This window comes from Protopterus annectens, chromosome 1.part2 (assembly GCF_019279795.1).
Source record: "Protopterus annectens isolate FY-2018-M chromosome 1.part2, PAN1.0, whole genome shotgun sequence".
In the NCBI taxonomy this organism is placed as follows: domain Eukaryota; kingdom Metazoa; phylum Chordata; order Ceratodontiformes; family Protopteridae; genus Protopterus; species Protopterus annectens.
Genome location: NC_056727.1, coordinates 591,714,642 through 591,738,244, shown reverse-complemented (window position 1 = coordinate 591,738,244; position 23,603 = coordinate 591,714,642). Strand labels below are relative to the sequence as shown.

General features: G+C 41.0%; 1 protein-coding gene across 1 annotated transcript in view; it reads right to left on the bottom strand.

Annotated features, from left to right (window-relative positions):
• Window positions 1-23,603, bottom strand: part of MIA3 (MIA SH3 domain ER export factor 3) — a 1,691,550-nt gene that overhangs the window by 1,269,262 nt on the left and 398,685 nt on the right. Inside the window, exon 3 of the mRNA XM_044060179.1 lies at window positions 16,167-16,253. Within this exon, the coding sequence (XP_043916114.1) occupies window positions 16,167-16,253 (87 nt within the window). The remainder of the gene's footprint in view (window positions 1-16,166; window positions 16,254-23,603) is intronic.

Here is a 23,603-nt window from a genome sequence, read left to right as displayed (position 1 = left end):
GAGTTAACATCAGAGGCATCAGGGGCATTGACCACATTTTCTCCCGAGACATGCTCCTCAGCAATGGGTACCAGTGTTGTCTTGGCCAGTTCGAGCTATCAGAATTATCCTTGGACGTTCCTCTTTGATTTTCAGTAGTACCTTGTGCATCAAGGGAAGAGGTGGAAATGCATATGCTGTCAGGCCTTTCCAGCTGAAGGATAGAGAGTCCACCTTCCATGCAAGTGGATGGAATGTCCTTGTGCAGAATTTTTGAGCTGGTGATTTTGTGGGGAAGCGAATAGATCTATTTGTGGCATTCCCCATTTCTTTGTGATGGCCTTGAAGATGTCCGGGTGTAGCATCCATTCGTGAGCATCCGAGGTGGTTCTGCTTAAAATGTCTGCTAGGGTGTTCTCTTTTCCCGGTACAAATATTGCCTGTAACTGGATGTTGTAGCTGAGAGCCAGATTCCAAAGGTCCAAAGTCATTCTGCATAGGGGTAAGAATGAGTGCCTCCCTGTTTGTTGATGTACCACATGACTGTGGTGTTGTCTGTCCTTATCATCAAATGGCCTTCTTTGAGGAATGGTCTGAATTTTAGGATTGCCAGTTTTACTGCCAGCATTTCTTTTTGGTTTATGTGCAGGTGCAGCTGGTCCTGAGTCCACAGTCCTTGTACGCATTTGTCCAGCATGTGTGCCCCCATCCTAGGTCTGAGGCGTCCGTTGTGATGGTTTGGTTTGCTCGAAAGTTGTGGAAGGGTAAGCCTGGGTTTGACTGGCATGCCCGAGCCCACCATAGGAACTCCTGTTTTAAGCATGGGATTAGTGGTATTTCTGTTTCTAAGCTGTGCCTGTGTTGAGACCATAAATTCTTTAGGTACCACTGTAACTTTCTCATATGCAGTCTGGCATGTGGGACCAAGATTATGCATGATGCCATGAAGCCCAAGGCCTGCAGAACTTTTCTTGCTGTTAGTTTGTTCTGCTTTGTTAATGCCAAGAAGTAAAGAGGGAGCTCTTTTGTTTTCTGCAGTTAGGAATGCCATCTGTTTTACTGTGTCCAATTCGCCAAGAAAGTTCTTGTCTGGGATGGTATCAGCCTTGACTTTTGTAAATTGACTGTGTATCCCAGGGCTTGTAGCAAGTAAATGACCCTTTGTAAATCTGTTGTCAGCTTGCTTTTGTTGTTCGCTTGTAACAGGCAGTCGTCCAGGTATGGATAAATTTGGATTCCTTGTACTCTGCAGTGAGCGATTACTGATGCCAGGCATTTTGTGAATACTCTGGGCGCAGTAGATAAGCCAAAGGGCAATGCTGAGAATTGATAATGCTCTGATCCTGCAAGAAATCTGAGGTATCTTCTGCAATTTGGTCGAATGGGGACGTGCAGGTATGCCTCCTTGAGATCTAGAGTTACCAGCCAACACTCCTTGCCCAGCATGGGAAGAAGTTGCTGTAGGGTCAGCATTTTGAATTTTGGGACAATGATGTATGTGTTTAAGATGGACAGGTCGAGAATAGGTCTCCAGTTTTTCTCTTTTCTTGGTACTAGGAAGAGTCTGGAGTAGAATCCTTTGCCCTGTTCTGTTATTGGTACTCTTTCCACAGCTCTCATCTTTATTAATTCCGCTATCTGGTGCAGGGCTTCTATTTTTGATTTGGGGCAGGTTTGGCATTCCTCTTTTTACTGGTAAAGTGTGGAAGTGGAACCGGTAGCCTTGGTCTATGGTTTGCAAAATCCACTTGTCTTTTGTGATATAGTGCCAATTTTTCGAGAATAAGGCTAACTTTCCGCCTAATGGTGCTGCTAATTGCTCCCTGGTAGGCGGAGTCAGAGCCAAGTCACTGTGATTGTCCTGTTGCAGTGGCAGTGGTTGTGTCTGTGCCTCGGTTATTGCCTTGCCACTGTCGTCCTCTGTAGGCACCTCCTCTGGATTGATTTCTGCCCCTAGAGCGTCTGTTCCTGCCCTTTGTGATCTTGTGGAGTCAGGAAAGGACCAATTTTGGCAGGCCAGTTCCTGCTAAACCTTGGGGCTGAACCTGTAGGAAATCTTTAACTGTTTGTACAGATTTTGCCTTCTCTTCCATTTTCTTCATTACCTGCTGGGCAGGTTCCCCAAATAGACTGGCCTTATCCATAGGAGCATCCAATAGCTTAGCTTTAACATGGTCCGGTAAGACCTGTTCTTTCAACCATGCATGCCTTCTTATCACTGTGCCAGTCATGGCTGATCTAAATGAAGCCTCCAGTGCATCACAGCCACATTTTAAAAAAGAAGTTATGTTCTTACCATAACGTTCCATGTTAGTTGTCTTCTTCTCGCCTTCTTCTTGCTGGATGGGTTCTCGACTCGGCCACTCTAAAAGCTCGAGAGTTGGTTCCACCGGCTGGAGGCTCCCCTTATATCCCACAATGCTAGGCGTGAGTTACCTCAGATCTCGTTTGTAAGCTAGGCCCAGCCTATAATAGTAATAGAATAATTAGTAACAAAGTCCACCTCTATAAATAAGGGAGAAGAGAAGGGTGACCTACATCCTGATCCAGGAAATATGCACAGCAGAGCATATACCTAAAGCACAGAGGTGGTAGAAAGAGAGGTCACAATCACAACTCCTCTAGGTCTGTCCAGGCCAGGGGGCAGGAGGGTGGGGCCAGAAGAAGGCGAGAAGAAGACAACTAACATGGAACGTTATGGTAAGAACATAACTTTATGTTAAGTTGTCTATCTCGCCTTCATTCTTGCTGGATGGGACCGTGTCCCTAGCACCTTGTCCCGGGTGGCCTAACGGAACAGACTCCTGAGAACAGTGGAACCAAAGTTAGCTCTATGCCTAGAAGCTAAATCCAACTTATAATGAGAAATGAAAGTGTGAGGAGTAGCCCAAGTAGCCGCTGCACAAATGGTGTCAATAGGCAGTCTGTCTTGGAAGGCTAAAGAAGTAGCCAAAGCTCTGGTGGAATGGGCCTTAGGTTTATTAGGCAGCTTTTGGTGTCTAATTTCATATACAGGGAAATCAAAGATGTTAGCCATCTGGATAATGATACCTTTGAAACTGAAAGTCCCTTTCTGCCTTCGCATAGGAGACAAACAGCTGGTCAGATTTTCTGAATTGTTTTGTTCTATCCAAATAGTACCTCAATTGACGATGAACATCCAGGCAGTGTAATTTTTGTTCAGACCTATTGGAATATTCTGGAAAAAGACAGGAGGTCAATGCTTTGATTTAGATTTGACGTCGAGACTACCTTAGGCAAAAAGGACGGGTTCGCTCGTAGGATACTCTGTCCTTATGAAACAATAGATAAGGAGGTCGACAGCTGAGTGCTTGAAGCTCTGAAACTCTCCTAGCTGAAGTAATAGCTACCAGAAAGAGAGTCTTCCATGATAGCAATTTTAAGGAACAGGAGACTGCAGGTTCGAAGGGAAGAATCAAAGAAGTAAGAACTAAATTTAGGTCCCAAGGAGAAGGAGGATTTCTTATAGGAGGTCTGAGAAGAAAAACTCCTTTCAAAAAGGCTTTGCAAAGCTTGTGGGACATTAAGGCAGATTCAGAAATACCCACATGAAAGTTAGAAATAGCTGCCAATTGAACTTTAAGAGTAGAGGGAGATGAACCTGTATGGAAGAGTTCAGCTAGAAAATCAAGGACTATTTGGATGGAAGCAGTGAAAGGATCTATGTCCCTTCCTTGAGCCCAATATGTGAAGCGTTTCCACTTACTCAAATAAATCTTCCGAGTGGAAGATTTACGGGAAGCTATCAAAATATCTCGAACGGAGTGAGATAATTGAGGAAGCCTGGCTAAGGTTGGAACTGGAGGAACCAAGCAGTGAGGTTCAGAGAGGGGAGGGAGCGATGAAACTGACCTGACCGATGGATCAAAAGATCTGGAACTAGGTCCAGATGCCAAGGTCGCTCCAATAGAAATTGATGTAGAAAGGGGAACCACACCTGTCGAGGCCAGTAAGGAGCAATGAGGATCAATGAGGCCTTCTGAGCGATAGCTTTCTGTATCACTTGAGAGATTAGTGGGAAGGAGGAAATGCATACAGAAGTCCCGGGCCAAACTTGGACTAGAGCGTCTCTGCTGGGTTGGCCTGGTAAAGGGAATAGAGTGAAATATTCTCTGCACTTGCTGTTTTGGGGAGTAGCAAAAAGATCGCAGCAAGGCTGACCCCACTTGAGGAAAATTTCTCTCACCACAGAGTCTTTCAGAGACCACTCGTGAGGCATGAGGATAGCTCTGCTCAACTTGTCCGCAATTTGATTGGACTTCCCGGGGATGTGCGTTGCTATCAGAAACCGCTGAGAAGAAATTGCCCATTGCCACAATCTGAGTGCTTCCCGACACAGGGGGTATGACCTGGTTCCGCCTTGTTTGTTGATGTACCACACTACAGACATATTGTCTGTCTGGATTGCAATCGTTCCCAAGGGAAGAGAGTCTTGAAGGGCTTGCAACGCTAAAAGCACTGCTCTCATCTCCAGAACATTTATGTGCAAGTGGCATTCGTTTGGTTGCCATGTGCCCTGGACCGCCCTGCCCTGATAATGCCCCCACCCGATCAGGGAGGCATCCGTTGTCAGAGTAGCAACCGGAGGTGGAACAAAGGGTCTTCCCAACAAGAGCTGAGGGAAGACATCCACCACATGAGATGATTTCTGCACGCCTGCGTGATCATAATGGTGTGGGACATTGGAAGTTGCTGGTATGACCATTGTGTAAAGAGCATCCATTGAAGAATCCGCATGTGGAATCTGGCTAATGGAAGCAGAGGTATGGCCGCCATAATTCCCAACACTTTCAGTACCAACCTGGCATTGATTCTGTTGTTGTTGAAAAGGAGTGAGACCAGTTTGTGAATGTCTGTTATTCTTTGATGTGTTAGTCTCGCAGACATGTCTACTGTGTCTAGATTTGCGCCTATGAAAGTAATAGTACGACAAGGCGACAAAACAGACTTTTCGCAATTTATTGAAATGCCTAACTTTTGACAAATGCGAAAAGTGTAATCCCTGGCCATCAGAAGGAGATGCTTGGTGGGAGCTGTGAGGAGCCAGTCGTCCAAATATGGAAACACCTGGAATCCTTGTCGTCTCAGGTGAGAAGCTACCACTGCCATGCATTTGGTAAACACCGGGGCAGTGGTGAGACCAAAGGGCAGGGCCCTGAACTGAAAATGACTGGTTCCCAGCCTGAAGCGGAGGAATCTTCTGGAGCGTCTGTTCATTTTATGTGATAGTATCCTGAAGGTCTATAGAGCACATCCAGTTTCCTTTTCCCAATAGGGGAAGGATGGATTGCAGCGTGACCATCCGAAATCTTGTTTTCTTGACTGATCTGTTCAAGATACTGAGATCCAAAATTGGTCTCCAGTCCCCTGTTTTCTTTGGAACTAAAAGAACCTTGAGTAGATTCTGGATCCTTGCTGGTCTGCTGGCACTGGCTGAATTGCTCTTTTGCAAGCAGTTTTGAAATTTCCAAAACCGCTAGATCCCTTTGGTGGAACATCTGGAAGGGATTTTTGATTGGTTTGGAATGCGAAGAAAGGGGATAGAATAGCCTTGAAATATGGACTGTACCCATTTGTCTTGAGTCAGGGATAGCCAGGCTTCTAGGTACAGTGACAATCTTCCCCGACTGCCTCGAAGGTGGGCAGTCGGGCAACACCTCAGGGATGCTGAAAGGGCTTATCAGAGAAAGCTTCCCGGTTGCCCTGGTTCTCGGAGCCCCTGCCTCGAGGCGGCGTCTACCATTGTTATTCCGCCTCTGCCTCTGGCGGAAACGACTTTGTCGTCAGGCGAAGTCCCTTGAGATTGTTTACGGAACCACATTTTCCCACTTTTCTGGCCTTTGGGGTAAGGTCTAGAAGGAGTAGAAAACGGACTCGACGGCAGAAAGAGTCTTGCCATCAGTCTCGCACCTAGTCAAGGTTTCTTTCACTTGAGGACCAAAGAGAGATGATCCATCAAACGGGAGTTAGTGAAAGACGTCTTGAAAGGGGTCCGCAAAATTGCATAGCCTTTGCATAGCCGCATCCAGGCATGCCTACGTAACGCCACACCCATCCCTGCAACCTTACTCGCTCCATCAGCCGCATAAGAAAGGAGGCATGGAGGAGTTGGTTATGGAGTTAAGGGTAGCCAGCTGAGTGTTCATCTTATCTTGAAAACCCGCAGCTGTAGGGTCCTTCAACATGTCACTCGCTTCTTTGATCAAGTCCCTTTGAAGGAGTGAAATGGCACAGGTAGTTCAGCGACGCATAGTAAATGTCGCTGACGAGAACATCCCTGTCCATGGACCTAGATTCCTTGTTAGGTGGATGGACAGGTACTGAAGGATCAGCTAGTTCCTTCTTAGTGGCAGCAGCTACCACCATAGCATCCACAGAAACTCCTTTTGTCAAGAACTGTTTGTCTGCTGGTGCGTTATGAATTTGGAGGGTCTCCTGGGAGTGGGGTCCACTGAATCAGGAGCCGTCCATGCCTAGCAACCACCTGCATGAGGGGGTCAAGGGGGACACCCAGGAGGTGGAAGGGTGAGAGCCAAACGCCTCAAGATACACAGATTCATCCTCCGAAGGGTTAAGGGCTGGCCAATTTCCCTCTGCTTCAGGATCTCTAGAATGTCTGCAAAGGAGACATCTTCAGAAGGGGAACGGGGAACCCTCGAATCATCTAAATCTGTGTCAGATGTGATGGACTCAGGTGAGTCAATGTGTTTCCTCTTACACTTCCTCTTCCGAGGGGCTCTTCTGCCAAATCAGGAGAGGCCTCGGAAGAGGATGAAATCCCACAGGGGTTCCTGAGGAGCTGGCTCTCTGCGGTCCGGGATGAGGGAGTGAGTCGACTTGACCTGAGGCACCGTGAGGGAGGGGCGGACGGGCCGACTGTGGAGTAGAGCCAGGCTCTAACACACTCCGCATGACCTCGAGCCCTGTCAGGCAAAGCCAGAGGCCCCCGCTCCGAGAAGCTGAGAACCTCCCTCGCACCGACAGTGATGGCTCCGAGGCCGATGTCGGAGCCGAACTCACCAGCGCCAGCTCCGAGAGGAAGAGCGGGTCGGACAAGGGTCCGATGCCACTCACCCTCGGAGCCGAGAATCTCGAAGAAGAAATGCCAAGACACCTGTATCGGCCCGACGCTACCACAGTCTCGGTTCCACCGGCCCGAGCTCAACGGAGTCGGAGGAGGAATATATTGATGGACAGGGGCAGGCATCGACTGATGAGTCGGGCTCTGAAGCATTTGGGCCAGTGCCTCGGACTTAAGAAGTCGACTCACCACCCTCTGGAGGTCATGATCTGACAGCCTCGATGACCTAGAGGAGTGAGATTTATGGCTCCGTTCAGACAGCAGAGGAGATGCTGGAGCCGAATGAACGGAGCCAAGGGATGGTGACCTGGATCTCTTCTAGATGTCGGCTCGAAGGTCTGGTCGGAGCCGACAAGGAACAAGGGTTTCTACCTCGGCCCCAGCCGGAGCCGAGGGAACCACAGAAGCTGTAGACTCATCAGCTTCAGCCGGAGCCGATGCAGACATAGATTTTGTAGCTTTAGGTCTCGGTTCAGTAGCTGGAGCCGAGGACCTAGAAGCCTTAGAGGGCTTCCCAGAGACAGAAAGGGAATCCTCAGGCTTAAGTAGACCCCTTAGGATCAACTTATTTTTTCTTTCCTGCAGGACCCTGGGGCTGAAGCCGTGGCATACAGCACAGGAGTCTCAGGAAGGTGTGTGACCGCCTGTCAGAGACATTTTCTGACAGCACGCATCACACTTCTTGAAGCCTGAGACCTTTGTGTCTTTAGACATCCTAAACAAGAAAGTGTAATCACACACACTCAAACAGACACACTGATTACACTAATCTTACTTTTAAAATTCAAAAATAAAACAATTAACTAAAGTTTAATTAAGAATAATACACACACACCACTAGGATGGAGAAAGGCCAGAAGGCCGAGAGAGAACTTTAAAAATTCTTGTGGGAAAAATGGGATTTTCCGGAAAACGGGGTAGAAATCCACTACACTAAGGGAAATATATTTAAACTTAAAAATATAGGGTTTTAAGTATTCTAATTTTACAAAAATACACTTACCAACAAGAAAACCAACACCTCGATGCTGTAGCGGCAAACGAGATCTGAGGTAACTCACGCCTAGCATTGTGGGATATGGAACCAACTCTCGAGCTTTTAGAGGAGGTCAGCTCCGAACCCATCCAGCAAGAATGAAGGCGAGATAGACAACTTAACATGAATGGTTACTAACCTGTTGGATGTTATTCACCATTTCTAATACATATTTCTTATCTAAAGATTCATCAGAGGACAGCTTTTTAATTAACTGATCAAGCATAAACTCTTGGTATTGGATCATGTGAAACTGACAGTTTAAAGCTCTAGCTGAGAGAGTAGCAGAGGTGTAGACTTTTTTCCCCCATCTCTCTAAGGACCTGGATTCCCTTTCAGAGGGAATAGGGTTTTTTGCTGTGGTCGAGGCTACTGCCTTAGGCCCCTGGGATATAGTTTTGGGGTCTGCAAGTGGGGCCTTGTATAGGTGGTGATGAGTGTCTGGCACCCTGTAAAATCTATCTGGTTTGGCAGGGGCTGGAGGTAAAGAATCAGGTGCAGTGCAGACATCATTAAATGCATCCCACAACAGACAGGACAGGAGGTATAGCTAAGGGCCTATGTTGTGGTAAGTGCAGAAAAGTCCTAAGCCTTTTCTTGAATCTGAGAAATCTTGTCCCTGCCATTGGAATTGTTCTCTCATGGCATGTAAGGTTTCCCCAAAGGAGAATTCCTCTGGTGGAGAGGCAGCTGGTATGGATTCTTCAGCATCTGAATCTTCATAATTGGAAAAAGGAGCCTCTGGCTGGTCTGTAATGTCTGAGTCATCCGCAGAATCATCAGAGGACACAGGCTCGGGGCTCTGCTCTAGGTCTCTTTTCTGGGGCTGAGAGGCCCTGTCTGGGTGAGATTGGGATCCCGTAATTAAGGATATTAAATCTTCTGCCAGAGTAAGCATTTGTGAACTAGAAGTGGGCCTGAGTGAGGGTGGTTTAACAGGCACTGATTTAGCTGATTTGGCTGCTTTAGCCCTGGCAAAGGCCTTAATAGACATGGCTGCAGGAGGCCTAGCAGCACCACGTGCTGGGGTAGAGATATCCAAAGGGATAGTGTCTGATAAATCAGTAGGAACCACAGTTGTAGGCAAAATTTCTGAGGCTGATTCAGGTAAGGTAGCAGGAGCCTCAGTAGTAGTCATGGATTCGGCTGAAGATTGACCAGTTTTCTCTTAACCGTGGTTTCGCCGAAACCGACCGCCAAAAGTGTCGGTCATTTTCTTTGCTTTTTAACAATTTGGGTAGTCGGAGGATCCGACGGCATAATGTACGCAAAATCTGAGCCGAAAACTGTTCAGCAAACTCCGACCCGGCCCTAAGCGCGTCGTCGGTTGAAGGAAGCACAGGCCGAACAGGCTGCTACGTCGTGGTCTGGGCCTAAGCAAGGCAAACAGTAAGAGTGGAAATCTTTATGAGGTATTTGTTTCCCACAAGTTAAACAGTTATTGACTTTTTCTGACATCGGCTGAGGCAAGAAAGAGTCCCCAACGGGTACTTAGCTTTTAGAAGTCTTCAAGTAGTATTCGGTAGTAGTAATCTCTGGATCTGACCGACCGGCACTTGCGAACAGCTTCTGCTTGGGCGCAAGAAAGACTCAGGAAAATGGCGTCGGCTGATGCCTTTATACCCAAGACCAGCAGAGATGACGTCGGGTGAAGTGCGACATCAGGACCCAGACTTTGGAACGACAGAAGGGCTGCCTGACGACAGGACAACCCATTTGTTATGACTGCAGATGCATCCATGAAGGACATCCATTTTTCTACAAACACTCTGCTGTCTCCAGTTTTTTAATACTTTTCCTTTCAGCCACAGTTTTGGCAGGATCAACTATTTCTGCTGGTAAGATTGCATCTTTACTCAAACTCAAATCATCTCATTGTAGTCTTTCTGATCATCTCCATCTCCCAACACAAGACTGTGCTTGAAGTTCAAGGTACTCCTGATTCTAGTAGTCAACTACTGTGTTTTTCTGTCTCTCAAGCATTCTCCTTTGGAACACTGGAAAAAAGTTCACTAACAAAGCCTCTCTATGACCTTTATTGTCAGAAGAAAGACGATCAGTATCCTCTTCTGCTTACTGTCTCACGTTTTTGTTGGATACATTTTTTCCCTCCTTACCTTGTTCTGCATCAAAAAATGTCTCCGGCCCTCTATGAAAACATATTCTGAAGACATCTGAATACAGCGTTTGAATCTCACTCCTGATTCTTGACTTCCCTGATTGCTGGGATGAATATGCTTCTCTTATGTCTGGTGTACAGTGAATAACCATTTTTCTACAAACACTCTGCTGTCTCCAGTTTTTTAATACTTTTCCTTTCAGCCACAGTTTTGGCAGGATCAACTATTTCTGCTGGTAACATTGCATCTTTACTCAAACTCAAGTTATCACGTAGTCAGGATTTATTCCTTTTACCACAGTTTCATACAAATTATAACTGAGCTGCAGATTATTAATGAACATTTTTTTTTCTTTTTTCTTTTTTACATTTGTTAATAATACCTAAATATGTTCTTCAAAGATTTATACTAAAATGTGTCCTACCACTTCAGAAATGTATTTATGTAATGGAAGGGATCATTAAATGTCCTACATGGCCCCTTGCATATGCCAGATTAAAAGATTATTTCATACTCATTTAATCTAGCTACACTGAGCTGGCAAGTCACCTCTGCTGGCATAATGGGATAAAGCCCTGAAAATGTCTGGGACAACCCAGGTTTAATGTTCAATTAGTGGCTCAGGCATCTGCATAAGCTGGCATGGGAGGATGGGTGTGTCAATTTATTTGCTTAAACATTTGTAAACCAAGAAGCTGTGGTCTGAAGTCCCTTTTCAAGTGGTGGAAACTGAGGTTGGTACTGTCCACTGCTACAAATACTCAGAGGTGGGATGGCAATGCAAAGAATGCTCCAGAGGCATGCATTTAGCCACCTGGCCCACACAGCAGCACACACTCACATAGGAGAAGGCACTCTGCTTACCACTGATATGTGGGTCACATGTCATCCTACACAAGGGAGGGGGGTGAGGCCCCATTATATATACCATCATTGCCAGGATAAGAACCAGGGCACAAACCATTCTCATGGCTGTCAGAATAATGGCCTCTCCCAAAAGCTGTCACTTCCATGCTGGGGATCCCACAGAGGCAGAATTTAACACATGACTAGAGCATATTCATAATGAGCAGATAATAAATGAGAATTAAAAATCAAAGACATTTTTCTGTATTTATAACTGTTATTTTTGTCCTTGCAAATATTTTAGCACCCTCTCCCAAATATAAACACATGTGATACGATACATAACTTGAAGATGAAGCTGTGTAAAACCACAAATTAAGTGCAATGTACAGCTGAGTGCCAAGACACATTGCTTGAAAATGTCAAAGTGTTTCAGGGGATACAGTCCGTCTTTAATGTGGACTGCAAGTAGACCAATGATAAGGCTGCTCAGTTTTACACCATTCAGTTCAAAATAAACATATACATAGGAAATGCCTGCTGGCTGACAAACTTGGTAAGCATCAGAGTTGTATACTTGTTAAGTATGTATAACACTACAGCTAAAATAAGATAGTAATTTCCACAAAAAGTGGTATTTTCTTTCATTTTAAAAGTTAAAGCAAACAAATGTTTTTGACAAGTGAAGACTAATATTCTCACATCTAAAAGGCTCCAGTTTCTTCACTTTTCATCCTGTTAGCTTGTGAAATACAAAATATAAAGCTTCTAACTTTAAGAAACGCAATGCTTCCAAAATTTGAAGCATGTTATCTGAGGCTGTCACCTAAAGTAAACTCTACCATCAAGGTTTTCCATGACAGAACAGTTTATGACATTTAAAAATGATTTAAGAAATGTATTAGGAAAGTTGAGTATAGCATATCCATAAATCAATGGTAAGCCCTACATGAGTTACGAAATAACATTTTAATTATAAAAAGCTGATAAAGGGTGTGACTACTGGGTGTTAATCAAATGAAGAAAACAAAATAATTTGCATTAAACACCTTGATAGTACTAAGTGTTGTGTAATTCTAAATGATAATCTAGTTGAAATAAAAAAATAAGGGATGTCACAGAAATAGGGGCTTGGACATGGAGTCCTCATGAAGCAATGCTAACAGTTCAGTAATAATATGACCATCCCTTTTATTTGCATTATCTAAAGTACACAAACGTGTAATGAATCTACCCATGACACTTGTGTCAGAATTGGGTACATTCTTTGAGAATGTTAAAGTATGCTACTTTTTGCAATGTAGCATGAACTGGAACAGAAATCAGTTTTGATGCCTAGCATAGACTTAATTAAGGAATTAAAATATATTAAAAGGAAGTTTAAGATGTGTTACTGGAAATGCTCATCTAACTTACATATGAGCACTAAAATAAAATGAGTCATGCAAATTCTTTCAGGCTGTTTGGATAAGATAAAATATGGAAGACTTGGCATGCATCTGTTGTACTTTTGTCTCACTAATATCTGTTTTAGCTCTGGACATATATTTTAAGCAGGTGAAGAGTACAGCAATAGATGTCAGGTTTGCTTCTTGCATATATTTACATATAGATGCTTTTCAAGACTAATGTATTTTTGGTATTAAATATAATTCTCAGTTAAACTCTACTTTGGACTTATCAATAGGTTATTATTTGTTTGTGAATGTATGGAAGAATCTGTTTGAGAATGTATTTTAGAGTTCAACAGAAGTAACTGTGTTACATCCCTTACAGCAATGGCTGACCCTTGCAGTGTTTCACTGTTGGTTTTAGAACTTACTGGGGGGATGGCAGTGGAATGAGAAAGTAAACAATGTCAAACTCAGCTCTGGAGATCTGATCCTACATGCAAAACATTTTTCCCAAAATTTGCCTATATAAATCCTGTCATATGGTACATTTCTTTTGTTAATTAAATGCAATCATGTGATGTGAGTTTTGAAAAACAGGTCTGGAGTGTTTTCTGTATGGTCTGCATATCCTAGTATTTATGTGAGTTTTCACTACGTGTTCTGGTTTCCTCCCACCTCCCAAAGTTAAGCAGTAGTTGACAGGTGATTTTCCCAACTGCCATAAGTGTATGCGCAATGTATGAAGGAATGAGAATGTGTGTTCTTTGAAAGACTAGTTCCTTTCCCAGACTGAGCTCCAAAGTTTAGCACTCACTGGCTGGCAGGACAGGTATGGTGTCCCCATAACTCTATAAAAGGATAAACTGGATTATTGGAAAATGGATGGATGGGTGAACTGATGGATGGCAGTGGACTCCACTGACTCATTTGTTTTAGAAAAGATTATAATTCCACTGTAGTCCATACAGTTTTAAAAAACATGAGAATTGTAGGATGAGGTCGATGTTACTAGTGGGCATGATAATGAAATATTGGGAAGAAAGAATGGTACAAATCACAGAAAAGATAAATGTAACAAACACAGTGCCATTCCTGTTACCATCTTCACCAAAGAGGCCTGTGTCATTACAGGAATTCAAAGAAAAATAATAGTCTTTTTTGTTTCCTAACCCCACTGTTAGTCAAACATGGAATTCTTATCAGTAAAGTATGAATATTTGCAAATGGGTTGCCAGGATACATTTTTTGAAGCTCCTGAAAGGTATATACATAAGGTGGGATTAAGTATTATTAAATGTATGTTTGGCTGCAATACCTTTGAAGTATTTAAATATTTGTTTAGAGCTAGCAATTTAGTAATGCAAAAAAGTACAGAATTTGTGAGGAATTAGTTTCTTACATGTTCATGTCCTAGCACACAATATTGAGTGCCTATGTAACTTAGGTTATACAGGACACCTAGCAGAAAAGTGAATATTAGATAAGGGAAGTGAACACAGTGGAGAGAACAACATAAAGCATGCATGGGACAAGCATTTAGGTGTCACAAAGATTTTAAAGTGCGCAGCCTTGTTGTAACTGAATGAACATAAAAAAAAGAGTTGAAAGAATGGGGAATTAAAAAAAAACGAAACCCATTTTATTCTAAGATATATTCTGAAGTCATTTGGACTCAATGAAAAATTAAAACTGACAAAATTTGAAATGTTTAACAGTATCATTAATTGAATTGTACAATTAACTGTCGGCTGTAGGGTTGATGTAAGATTAACTAATAATGATATTTGTTTATTGAAGCATGCTTGTGAATTTTTGATGCAATTGAAAAGGCAAAAACTGTGGTATACCAGAGAATGCAATGTGCTGTATAAAGTCTATTTTAACTGCTTACATTTTTTTTCACTTTTACTGTATGGTACTGTTTTAGTGCTTTGTTTATGAGCACTGTAAGCACCCTAACCCAAAATATTTACAAGAAACTCTTAGAGCATTGCAGAGATGTGGTCATTTCTATTGCAGGTAGGTTCAAGTTTATTTACTTAGTTTGTTTACCAGGGTAGTACACTGAGCACAGCAGACCATCTGCAGGCAAAGGTCTGATAAAGAAATTCAAATAATACAGTTAATATAAAATATGCTTTATATAAATTAAGATCTGAATGATAATTAGAAACTGACAATGTACATTTCTAAAACATCTCCTTTAAAACAGAAGTGCAGCTCTCAGTTCTGTTTAGAGTAACAAACTTAAAAACTATCATAAACATGTGTGCAATGTTGTTATAACATCAGGCCTAAAACAATACTTATTTCTATATAAACATAAGGTCTATAATCACTTTCAATACTGTGGCACAAAAATTACATTAAAATGAAAATGTTCTTATTAAAAGTCAATCTGCAGCTGTTCCACTACTACTGAAGTTGAGAGTATCATCTACAGATATTTGTCTAGCTAAGTGCCTTACTAATCATTCAGTGAAATCTTCATAACAATGCATCAAACCATTATGGATACCACTCCTTTCTAAAATCTTTCTAGAAAGGAAACATTGGAGACCACGCCTATCTAAAATCCTTCTAGAAAGGAAGCATTGGAGACCACTCATTTCTAAAATCTTTCTTGACAAAAACATACTAGTCAAACTGTCAACATTAGGAGCACAACCTTCCAGAAAATGGTCAGTAGTAAGGGAGCTAAATACAACTTATGCATTGCTAAAGCTATTAGACTCCTAATCCAGACAGGACAATGGTGCATTCTGGTGTTGCCGTGATCCTCCCCATTCCACACTGGTTATGCCGTGTCACTCCTCCACAGTGAATGCTGCATATACACATTCATATATGCATAAAAATACTAGGCCCTTTGCACTACACTCATGGCTACATTCTGGCAACATGAACTAAGACAATGTACTGAGTTAAAAAGCAGCACTCAGCATAGTATCTTGTTTCATGTTAAATGCACAAATTTAGCAAATGGCAGGTTGACTGGATATGTCTTTGCTGTCTGAGGTCTTAGGTTAATGTGATGCATGTGGCCACAGCATATGGTGTACACTTTAAACACAGTACCTTTTTTAATTTGCTCCTCAGACAGGCTTGCCTAAGAGCTTCACTGCCTTTACCCAGTTAAACTATTCATTATGTCAGGGGTGACAGTCATGCACCCCGGGTAGGCCAGAGTCCTTCAATCCATTTGTTCCTGACCAGGGTGCCTAATCAGCCCATTCATTTCACCTCAGTGGTGAGTCAGGTGGTAGGGAAGGGCGGATTTGAGGTCCAGTGAAGCTGCCTACCATCCCTCTAGGAGGCCGCCTACCCCCCCACCCCACCCTCACTCTGTTGTGTCCTTCAAGCTCCATTAAGTGCTCCATGCAGCAGGAAATGTGCCTCTACATGCTGACTCCCCAGTCAGTACACCTGCACAAGGGTGGCATGTACTCAGCAGGTTGATATGCTGCATATGTAATGCCCAGAGTTCTCTCTAGGTATCACCCAAGCAAAGAGCCAGAGCCAACTCTCTGCTCACTCCCATCTTCCCCAGTCTGCCTCTTCCAGTGCCCGAGACACTAATTTAACTCATCTGTATTACAGTCAGGGCTTCATTCATCTTCACCACAGAAATGTACTACTGTTTTAGTAAAACTGCTTATAATCACTGTATTAAAAAGTAAAACACTTACATCTGACGGCACTTCCATTTCCACAGCAGAATATATATGGTCAATTTTAATTAAATTTTTGGGAAAATATCCAAACTCACTGCCAACCTAAAACAAAAAGAAAGAAAAAAACATTAAAAATGTGAGTCAGATAGTACTGTTTGAAATAATAATAAAATCTCACAATAGTAAAAGAGCAAGGCCCTGAGCTCTGCCATCTTCTTCTTAATCCACAATATTCAACAGAATGTATAAACTACTTAAGTAACTGCTATTATGTGCATCGATTGCCACAATAACACTAAATGAGAAGAAAAATGCATTATCAGATGAAGTAAAAGAGCTAATACAAAAATTTATCCGACGAGAATTGCATTACTAAAAGGTAGTTAGTAAAAGGTAGTTTTAGATAGTGTACCCAAGTTTATCACAGTGGATTCTGCCTCTGGTATTTCATTGGTACATCAGGTTTAGGAAAAGACGACAAATCCTGAAAGAGGCTAAAATGGGAGGAGAGCAAGCAAATAACTAAGCATTCTCACCTCCTCTTCAAGAAGAAAGTACTAACCACACTGCTTGTAAATTACATCTTTAAGAAGGGGAAAATTAAAGCACTGAGCAAAGCATGTAAAGCACTGTCAGTTGGCAGCATGCTAGGTAGTAAGAAAAGGTATGTGCACACAACCGATGTCACTGCAATTTAGCAAAACAAAACGGAAACAACCATGAAAAATCAGTAGTGATTTTTACCTGTTCCATTCTTCAAAAAATGTGTACCTGGTCAAAAAGCAGAGAGGAGAAGGTACCTGAACACAAAAATGAGAAATAATCTGCTGAGCTGATGATACCCAGCTCTGCAATCTATGGGTGAGAGAGTGGGGTTGTTCAACAAAGGAGATTTGACCAGTGCAGATAGAAGGGCTAGATTTTGGTAAACTAAATATGTTGGCTATTAAGTCTATATGAAAGCAGTAAATTGAAAGATGGTACTTGGCATCTATAGGAGCTAGTGGGACCAGCATGTTTAATGTATAAATGTAGCCTGGGAGTACGGACAAAAGAAATGTCTTCAGTTAAGGATAAAGATTACTTTGTACTTAATTCTTACCTCTCATTTTTCTGGAAATAAGTGTGATAAAAAACTCAAAAGGCTACAGGAGGGTCAAGCTGGTGGGGGGGAGAAAACATTCCTTAGTATTGACATCCTAGCCAATTACTTGACTACCACCTGATTTGGCACTCTGTAACAGTCATCTGTTGTTAATATATACATCCTGTACACTCACTTTTATCCTGAACTGTCTAATGCTGTTAAAGAATAAATAGATATTTTGTCAACCTTTAGGTAAATAAAATGTAGGAATAGCTACAGCAGAACTCTGGTTTGTCAGGTTTTCCAATGCGTGACAGATAAATCACAGAAAAAATAATCATATTAAATAGAAAGAATAGTCATAATGCAAGTAATACAGTATTTTAAGGTAAAGGAAAATGCATGATCTGCTCTACTTCACTTCTAACTCTACTAAATAAATGTTTATTAATAAACATTTGTTTTTAGTAACAGATGGAGAATAGTACAGTATTTATAAACTTAAGGTTCACAACACAAACGTGTATAAGACCAAAGGTTTTAAACTTGAGTAGAACATTAAGACAGGACTGATTAGTGCACAAAATTATTACTCTGAACTATGCAGATGGTTTACAACACAAGAGTGTATAAAGTAAATGATGACTAGAAGAAAGCAAGTTATGTCATCTTAGATATGGCCTTTATACAGTTCACTTTCTCAAGTCTCTGATATGTTTTAGATAAGCATGCTGAGGAACAAAAAAAAAAATAGATAAGCTTGCTGAAATCCTTTTTTTTATTGTTTAGAATTTAAACAACCCTTACTTGAATTTGTTGCCATTACCTGGATGACTTCCATGCTAGCTCTGTATAAGGCTTAGAATAACACATTCAAAGTAATCTTTCACCATTGAGTTGTTCAGTAGCAAATCATATTCCTCTTATTCCTTTTTAGGGGGTGGTGGAGTAATAGTATACATTACTGTATGGTCAAAAAATGTCTGTCATACTGCTCTGCTACAGTAATACTCCTTGACTTAATAGGTTTAAACCCCCTTCGTTGCTAAGTTGGTGTTAAACCACAGATTTCTATTCTCGACCAATGGATTCCTATACTCCACTCAGACAGTCCTTTCTATGCTCACTCCATCGATTTCTACAGTCAGCTCATGGGTTCCTAAACTTAGTCCATATATTTGGAGCATGAAATTCTCTGAGAAATCTAACATTCAAAGAAATGGTACCTGGAGGTTTGCAATCACCATGATTTTAAGTCTCAGAATCTGCAAGTCATGGAATAGTTTTAAAATCACTAGATCTTAGTTGTGTGATTAGTTTTTCACCCTTGTACTGTTATGTGACAGTTGAGTTAGAATATTAAGTAATAAGGGTGTGGGGGTTTGCAGGGTGGCTTGCCTTCATGAAAAAAAACGCTTTGTATTTAATGCTACCAGTAGTTGTAGTGGGTTTGTTCATTGCTGAGTCTCTAACTCGTCCACTGTGCTGCCGTATATAACGCTTTTGGCACTCAAAGTGAATCTGTAGTGGCTTTCTGCTTTTACACTCTGGATTCCTACAGTAATCTCAAGGATTCCTGTAAGAGGCCCTTTCTAGTCTTGACTCACACACTTGTACAGCCTTAAGACTTGTACTATCAACATAAGTTGAATCTTTTAGCATTTAATCTGTAGTGTTCTACTACCCCTACTCCTTATAGTTGCTCTGTTTGGAACACCTTACTGCTTCAGCAAGAAAAAAATATACAGACATAAGAAAAGATAAGACATTATGCACTTCTTTTCTGTTTTTCCAAAAAAGAAAACACTATTAGACAGACTTCTGACCTTCAGCAGATTAACACCAGCAGCATGAATAAGTCACATTATAAAATAACTGTTCATTGTTATTCAAAAATGAGCATAGACTAATAAAACAAGTCCAGCCACTGAAGTACCACTGAGTGGGCAGACTTTATACTGACATATGCTGAGAGACAGCAAAATACCAAATGCAAGAAAATCAGGTATAAAGTAAAAACAAAACAGGATATATGGATAAGGCTGGAGAAAACACGGATTCAAATTGCACAGACCAAGTATATCCAGCCGACACACAAGAGATTGCCACTAAAACTTCTGTTTATTAAACAACTGTTAAAACAATAAAAATGATAAAACACACTAGAAAAGATGAGCGGTGTCACGCCTATTACAGGCACTTCCTCATATCTAATACATAGCTGTTAAAATATTCCTTAATTACTCACTTTTAAATCTGAGTGGGATAAAGGTCTCAATTTCAACACCAGTCTTAAAGGTACAGAATCATTTAAGTCTCTCCCACAATCAGCATGCAGTTCACTGTGATTGTTTTGGCTGCATTTTAAAGGTGAAAGGTAATCCATTACTCTCTGATATTGATGAAACTACTTTGACCACTTTAGAAACTTCAGAAGTGGATTTTAACAATTTTATGCATAGATTCACAGAGTTACAGAATAAACTGTACAGATATAAGAGAATGCAGTGGCAAAGATTCCATTTAGAAGCATGTATACATCACAGAGTTGTCCTGAGACGCTTATATGTGGTGAAAATGCCTACTTACGGGAGCTTATATCCTATGCTTCTAAAGCAATGGCAAGCTTTGAATCCTGAACTGAATTTTACTTATATGAAACTACTCATTGAATTTTTTCAACCTACAGAGATGTCATTGTTGAAAGAGATTACGGCTGAGAAAGATGGACTTAATTGTTTCCTTAAGTTCACAGCCTGTAAACAGAAACTAGACAACCTGTATGTAGATGTGGCTGCTTATGAGAAGCGGCTGCAAGATGTAAAGCGGAGAAAACTACTAAGGGACTCTGCTGACTTGGCTGTATGTTTTCCTGGCCGAAAGATGAGTATCCGCTCGCTTAGGTTGCTCTGCTAGGAATATGCCTAATATTACAAATGCTGCTACTAAAAGTTACCGGTTGAGGAAACTACTGTGTTGTCTGTAAGCCCTGCCTCTGCTACTACAAATACTGAGACTATTAACTTGGTTAAAGACTGTACTACTCCCTTAAATGTTTCTGTATTAGATAGGCAGAACACAACTTCCAAAGCTGATAAAAGGGAAGAGACCAGAAAAAAGGAATCACTCCAGCAGTGGGAATCGCATGGGGTGAAAGAGAACCCACATCTAAACACAACTGGATTTAGGACCTGCAGTCCGAAAGAAGATCCTACAGACCTGATTTTCAGCAACTCTTCTGTTGTTCTCACAAAGAGTAAGTAAGAGTCTTTAACAAAATACTTTCTTTTATACCTGCTAAAAGCTCAGAACTAAGTGATGTTTTATTAGATTTAAGACTTTTTGTGAGAAATATTTCTCTAAAAATTATTTATGGTAATGCAGAGTCCCAGAATGATACATTTAAGAAGCCCAGTCAATTTGCTCGAGTTAAAGCTCTTTTGGCTGAAGCATTTCTTAACAGTGTGTGAGCAGGATGTTAGAGAGGTGTTAAGTCGCAAACATAAGAAACTTTTCTATAATTTGACTGAGATGAATTTCATGTTGTATATGAATTAATATCACTTGAGCATTTGCAAGTTCGACCAACTGATAAACGGGTGGGATTGTGCTAATGGACACTGCTAAGTACTTAGAAAGTATGACTAGTATGCTGAGTAATTTTTCTACCTCTAAGAAGCTAACTAATGTAGATGTTAATGTAGATGTTAATGCCCTTTTGAGTGACATACAAGTGAGTTTACATGAACTGCTTATGAAGGCACCGTTGGGAGAGAGATTTATGAATATTACTCAGTTGAACATCCCACTATTGCCGATTATTTATGGCTTTCCAAAAGTGCATAAATCTCTAAGGAACCCACCCATATGACTTACTGTCTCAGGTCATAAGTGGGCTACAGAACCGCTTTCTATTTTTATTGAGAAAAAATTACATCCTGTGGTTGACAAGGTAGTTAATGTAATGAGAAATACAAAGCATTTTCTTTCGATGTTGCATAACTGGTCAACTGATTTTAATGGAAGTAACTTTATGTTTGTAACCATGGATGTGGCATCACTGTTTACAGAGATATTGAATGGCACAGGTATTGACTTTGTAAGACTCTTTCTGTCTGATCACTCAGGATATAGCATTGCACAGATACAACTGGTATGTACTTTACTTGAGATTATTTATGAGCAGAATGTTTTTGTACTGATTATTAGCTCTATTTACAGAAATGTGGGGTCACCATGGGCACAATGTGTGTCAACAACTATAGTTAATTTAGTCATGGCTTATTGGGAATCTCTGTGTGCTGGCTGACCAAAATATTTTTCTTCTGTTCATCCCCTTTTATACTTGCTTTGTGGATGATGTCTTCTTTATTTGGGCAGGTCCACTAGATATGTTGACAGATTTTGTGGAGTATTTACAGAGTAACACAAGCTTCCTTAATTTCACTGTAAAATACTCAAATGAAATGATGTTTTTTTTATGTTACTATTTACAGAGCTCATACAGGTTTGTGTATAACCACATATAAGAAGCCTTGCAGGAAAGTGAATATTTTACATAGACACAGCATGCACCCACATTTTGTTCATAGAAATGTATTAAAATGGCAGTTCTATAGGCTCTCAAGGTTATGTCATAATGATGTTGACATGTCAGAATCTTTTCCTCAGTAGAGAAATTATTTTTTATTAAGAGGCTATACAGAAGAAGAGCTTGATGTAGCGCAGAAGGAAGTGTTAAGATGTGTCAGAATCCACCAGACCTTACTTTTCTGCTAAAACTGATGATATTGCATCAATGCCTAGTGCAGACATGAATAAGGTTAGGTTCTCCCTTACCTATTCAAATTATGTTAATCTTGTCTGCAATACAGTGAAAAAGAGTTGGCATATTCTCACTACTGATGAGAAATGCAAAACTCTTTGGGTGCAACCTCTAATTTTTGCTTTAAGAACAATCAGTCTTTGAAGCAGTTATTGTGCTACAAACCTACAAGGAGTAAAAATGGATTGTTATCAACCAGGAAAGGGATGTATCCATGTAAATAATGTAATATGTGTAGTTAAAAGTTACAAGTTTAATGTGACTGGCCATATATACCAATTTTTATGCAGATGGTAAAAGCACAGATTTAGTGTACCTTGTTGTTCGCAAGATTTGTGAATGTTATTATGTTGGTAAAATTAATAGAGCCCTAAAGGACATGTTGTAGCTACTGATCCCTCTCACAAATGTATGTTCCTGGCACTAGAGTTGATTAAACCTAATAATAAAAACAAAGACTGAATGTGTAGAAACAAAATGGATTTTAGAACTGCATGTTGATTGTGTGAAAGGTTTAAATGGTTCTGTACCTTTAAGACTCGTATTGAGATTGAGAGCTTTATCCCGCTCAGATTTTTTAACAGCTGTGTATTAGACTTGAGGAAGCGTCTGTGATAGGAATGAAAGTGCTCATCTTTTCTAGTGGTTTTATAATTTTTATTGTTTTAAGAGTTGTTTTAATAAACGGAAGTTTTAGTGGCAAACTCTGCTGCATCAGCTTGATACACTTGTTCTGTGCAAAAATCAGGCATGTTCTTCAAAAAAAAAAAATTAACAGAAACAAGCTTTTCCTTGTATTTCTCCACTGTCCCTTGTAAAAACCTGCCTTTAAACATAAAAAAAAAGCTTTGCCCTCATGATCACACCACACAACCGTGGGTAAATTCTGAAATACCCATGCACAGTCATGGATTATTGTTTAATACACTTCCAGTGAAGTACAGTACATCAACCTCATGGAAAACTTCTAGCAAATAGCATGCAGCTAGAGAAGGAACGTGCATGATGACATTAGCTCATACCATTAAGGTGTACAATCTCCCCACCTTCTTTAGTTCTCATGTCCTGAACTGCAGAATGCATTTAGAAAAAGAATTAAGGGACTCCTGAAGACAAACAAGTAAGAAGTGAAGGAAGGCATGGCCTCCAAGGAAAAGCAGGAAAGAAAGTACTACATAGCACAATGACCTTTTCTAAAAAAGTCTACGGTTACAGAATTTTTTGTCAATTTAGCATACTTCATTAAGGGCTTGCATACATAACACTGTTAATAACAAGTACTGAATATAAGCAGTAGTGATTACAAGTAATTAAAAAATATAGGTGATTGCGGGTACACAAATAAGACAGGCATACAGTTACTAGAAGACAAGCAAAAATTATAAAAGCCACTGCAAGCCAAAAGATAATCCTGGGTCATTAAAAAGGCAGGAGGAAGAACTAAGCTCCAGCACCCCGCCTTCCTTCCATTCGTTTGCCATCACCTTTAAGTACTAACTTCAACAAAAACATAAAGAATCTCAGTGTACACATTAAATAA